The sequence below is a fragment of the Formica exsecta genome, unplaced genomic scaffold, assembly GCF_003651465.1.
Source record: "Formica exsecta isolate Colony F162 unplaced genomic scaffold, ASM365146v1 scaffold261, whole genome shotgun sequence".
Taxonomy (NCBI): domain Eukaryota; kingdom Metazoa; phylum Arthropoda; class Insecta; order Hymenoptera; family Formicidae; genus Formica; species Formica exsecta.
This window is the reverse complement of record NW_021849876.1, coordinates 83,294-88,176: the sequence shown is the minus strand read 5'-3', so window position 1 is coordinate 88,176 and position 4,883 is coordinate 83,294. Positions and strand designations below refer to the sequence as shown.

The following is a 4,883-nucleotide window of genomic DNA, read 5'->3' as shown; positions in this document are numbered from 1 at the left end:
ATTATCTCTCAGGATAGGAACTGCGAGCGGAAAGTGCTGACCTTCGTCAATGACTAGTTGTTTTAAGACGCAAAGTGCCAAAAACGGAGCACATGACATTCCGTACGTGACTGTTAAAAGTTGATAATCGATTAACGGTTCCGAAGGCGTTGCTTTCCATAGTATCCGCTGATAATTTATATCGAGAGGATCGACTAGAATTTGACGATACATTCTCGCGATGTCCGATGAATACACGTATTTATGTCGGCGCCATTGTAATATTACTGACATGAGATCGGTTTGTAATTTAGGACGGCGAGTAAATGGTCGTTGAGTGAAGTATCGTTCGAAGTAACGCTCGAAGCATTGAATACGACGCGAAGACGCGTGGTTGAGCTGCTTTCCCGGATCACACCGTGATGCGGGAGATAGAACGTTTGTTCGATATCATCTTGAGGCATCGGTGTTGGCAGCATATGCCCAAGACGTTGATATTCGGAGATAAAATCGGAATATTCTTTCGCTAACTCGGGTTTATCGCGAAATCTCCGTACTAGCGAATTTACCATTTTTTCGGCGCGAAATCTTGAATTACCGATATCGATCGGAGGACTCGTTTTGAACGATAGGCGAACGATGTACCGGCCGTCGGACTCGCGATAGTGCGTGGAGCAGAAATGCTCTTCACACTGTTGTTCTTGCGGCGTAAGAATTGATTGTCGTGGGAATTCTTCAATATTCCAAAAGCGACGAAGTTCCTCTTCGAGAGAGGGAGAGCTAATAGTGTGATGAGCGGAAATGCTTCCGTGATTGCAATGAACGGAAATCATTGTCGACTGAGAGGGATCGTTACTCTCGAGCGACGTGAGAGGTCCCGATATTATCCATCCGAGAATGAAGTTCTGAGCGAAGGGTTGTGCGAGAATTTGCGAAATGCGAATGCGAAAAGTCGATGAATTTCGATCGGCTCGAATCGTTGTCGTAGGCGGACTAAATCGACCGACCGCGGAAACTCGCGCTCTGCCGACGTGAATAACAAGTTTTTCCGATTTCAAACCTTCGAGAACTTGCTGTTTGTCACAGTTTTTCACTATAGAATAACGCGATCACGCACCGAGCGGGTGATCGCAACGCTTTTTGCTCTCGCTCGTGTTTTGGTTTCTGAGGCAATTGTTTGAATATAACGGCGAGATTTAGAAACGAAATTTTAATGTTTCAATTTTGAACAACATCATTCTTGAATAAAGACAAACTCAAAATTTTAAAATCTGAATTTCAAAATTTATCGAATGACAATTTCAATTTATTAACACGTACGGGCGTCTTTCCGTACGAATATATTGACTGCGTCGACAGGTTGCAAGATACGTGTTTACCACCGCAATTCTTCCACGAGCAGCTGTTTTTCAGAGATCTTTCGCGGCATATTTGATCGAGGCATAATTCGCAATAATGAGATAATTCCTCCACGTATATTCTTTATATATCTTTCTTCTCTTGCGCTGAATTAGATGTAGTCTGCGCGTGAGTTGCATACCGAAGCATTTTCTACATCTCATCCATCATTATTTGTAGCGTCTGCATATTCGTCTCGAGCGTGATTATTTTTTTCTCAAATTCTTCCTGTCTGTCATCCAAAAACTTGACACTTATTTCCACGTACTGTTTGTTTGCGGCATCAGTATCATCTTCCGGTTGCGCTACGCGTCGTATCTTGCGTGACTTCGCGTCAAAGCCGGAGGCTGTCTGATACAGAGAGTTATCGCGCACGTAATTTCTTAGTAATCCATTCCATTGATAGTATGAGTTGTTCGGTGTTCCCAACGATAATTAACCCAAATTTATTAATCGACATTTTGATACAAACAATAATAACAGACTGACTCGTTTCGCCGACGCATAGAATAAGGCCAGCTTTGCAAATATTATCGTTTAACGTCATAGCGCGCGGTATGTTTATACCTTTTCCAGCTTTTTTTCCAGGCGCTATTATATTTTTAATAAAGATTAATGGCGCTATTATATTTTTAATAAAGATTAATGGCGCTATTATATATTTATACCTGTATCCCTTGTTACTTAACAATGGATTACGCGTATCATTGCCACGTCTATGCGCATTTGTCGCCAGTAATATATTTTTGTATTTAATTATATCATCGTCATTTGGGATTCTTGTCGAATCGTATATTACAGCCTCGGAAATGGCACGAATCGGATGTACCGATAAATATTATTAGCGTAAATATTATTCGTATAGAATGCAGCGTAACCACTGGCGCGTACAGCAATGACAAGCGCGTACACACGATACATGAGATTTCACCGAGCATGCCGCCTGGATATAAGATATCGGAAACGCCTGCACAGATCATTTATCTACCGAACGTCGCACGAAGCATTACTGATTTAACGATACGCATTGTTGATCAAGAAGGACCTTTGCTCGATTTTCGTGGAGAGGATATTACCGTAAGATTGCATATACGGCGGCGGCAAAAATAAAGCGTTTGACAAATGAAATGCTTGTGTTGAACGAAAGCGCGGAGCACGCGAAAAGTGTTCAGTGTTTTTGTGTGCGAGATTATGTGGGATATTTATTAATTAATAATATATTTTAGTTCGTACACACAAATTGACGTGATCCACCGCAGATACATGCGGTGGATGCGTGATAATCTGCGTTGGGTGCAGCGAATCTCAATCAGATTTTTGGAGAATGAGTCATCGGGGCCCTATTTATAGAGGTGCACCGAACCGAAACCGCTCAGTCTCGAAAATGTTTCTTGTTCTATCGGTTAACAGCGATATTCTCGAGCTTACCACCGAGCAGTTACCGATTTTTCCCAAGATTGTTTTACTGCGAGACTTTTAATATCGTCGATGCATGCGACATTATAATTTGCCGTGGCAGCAAACACATCGACGGTCCAACACCGTTAATAAAAGATTGTGGCAAATGCCAGCAAAAATTATAAGAGGTAGCGGTTTGTTAATTTGTGCGATAAACGCACTTCCTATCGAATTACATATTCCAGGCTATCAGTTTTGCCACAGTATATACAGTAGCGCAACTCTCCCGATTTTGTGTTGGCCAAAATGGAGTGCGCATGCGCGAAATAAGTAAGTTGGCTAGTAACGCCATCTAAATTTCTCTGTCACTTACTCCTTTTTTTCTACTCTCTTTGACGCGTTTCCGAAATCTTGCAGAGTTTCTTGCTAGAGGCTCTCGCGAGAACGGATATCTTGCACGCGGACGCCGGATGTCGCTTGGCGCGAGGCAGAGGACATTCGCGGAACGATTAACGCGCGTCGACTTTCGGACTCCACACTCTTAACAATCACAAACTCAATAAGTATAGAGCAGGTAGTAATACAGACAATGAGGCGTCTTTCGCACTGAGTTCGATGCTCGATCGTATACTAGAATGTCGGTTGAGAATTTACAACGAGAATGACGAAAGCGCATACGACACGAGCGAATCAAACAACAGCAGCGCGAATGGTCTATGAGTACCGCGACACGACACGAGCGAGAATACGACACGAGATAATATCGACAAATTATGATACGAGAAATTATGATCGATTGCTATCGACCAGCTCGAATCCTTACCGTTCAGATTTGTCGGTTGAATTTACAGTTTAAATTTATCGATTAAATTAAACGTTTCAATCTTGAACATACCGCCCGCCTTGGAACGATAGTTCCGAAATAATTGATACGACAGTAGCATTGAACGACAAGAACGCACGCCACAATTAACGATATAAGGAAGAATGACCTTTTTTTTTCTTTTTTTCGATATGATTTAACACCGTGAATCAGCCGCCCGCCTTGGCGGAATGACGCTCGCCTCTTGACAGTTTTGTGCTTAAGTCTAATGAATTACAATAAATGAAACGCAACGTGCGAAGGTGCCTAATTGCTCGTCGCCTCACTATTGATAGGTAAAACGCATAATTTTACGATCGGTCTTTTGAATTCCGAGGTGGCCGTCTTGACGATGACGACCCGGACGAAGCCGTCGGAACCGGGGTGACATTGCGTAACTCGGCCCAGTTCCCACTTACAGGGAGGTGACATAGGATTACGCAGGAGGACGAGTTGCCCGGTCTCAATCGGCAGTTCTACCTTTCGCCATTTTGCTCGTTGTTGTAACGTATTGACATAGTCGTTACTCCATAATTTCCAAAACCGTTCAGTAACGTGTCGGACGAGTTGCCATCTCGACAAGCGATTCTCGTTAATATTGAGCAAGGATGGTTCCGGGTTTACAGTAAGCGCGGATCCGATCAAAAAGTGACCGGGGGTGAGACACTCGTAGTCCTCAAACGGAGAGGGACGCTATCGGTCTTGAATTAAGACATGCTTCGATTCTAGATAATAAAGTCGAGAATTCTTCGTATGTTAGCATATGATTTCCTAACACGCGTCGCAGATGAGTTTTTACGCTACGGACGCCGGCCTCCCACAACCCGCCGAAATGCGGAGCGGACGGGGAAATGAAATTCCATTCTTTTTTCGGATGCTTGTCTTCGAGCGTACTCGATGGTTCGATTTTCGCTTCATTAGATTCCACATTGATTGTATTTTCGACAAGTTGTTTTAGAGGTTCGATAATTGGTTTAAAGTGCCTCTCCAATGCGACGTCTTCCTCCATTTGACCGGTTTTTGAAGAACGATATTTTTTGCGGATCGATTTGCTCGTTTTTACAATCTTTCTCGCAATCTTCTCACGATCGTCACTGTCAATCGTCGTCGTCATGTTGCGCTCGGACGAAAATTTTTAGACGTTGCTCGATCGATGTATCGATAGCGAATAACCACTTTACGGTATTGCAAAATCGTTAAATCCTTTTCGTTATCGTCCATTAGTCTGTAAACTGTCTTTCTCAAT

The 4,883-nt window shown here is 43.0% G+C and overlaps 1 protein-coding gene across 1 annotated transcript; it reads right to left on the bottom strand.

Moving 5' to 3' along the window:
* Positions 1 to 263: 263 nt before the first annotated feature.
* Positions 264 to 812, bottom strand: LOC115236892. Its single transcript, XM_029809621.1, has one exon. The coding sequence runs from the start codon at positions 810 to 812 to the stop codon at positions 264 to 266; it is 549 nt and encodes a 182-aa protein (XP_029665481.1).
* Between the last annotated feature and the right edge of the window lie 4,071 nt (positions 813 to 4,883).

Excerpts from the sequence above, each read along its gene's own strand:
- LOC115236892 (XM_029809621.1), bottom strand. The coding sequence starts at position 812 with ATGATTTCCGTTCATTGCAATCACGGAAGCATTTCCGCTCATCACACT.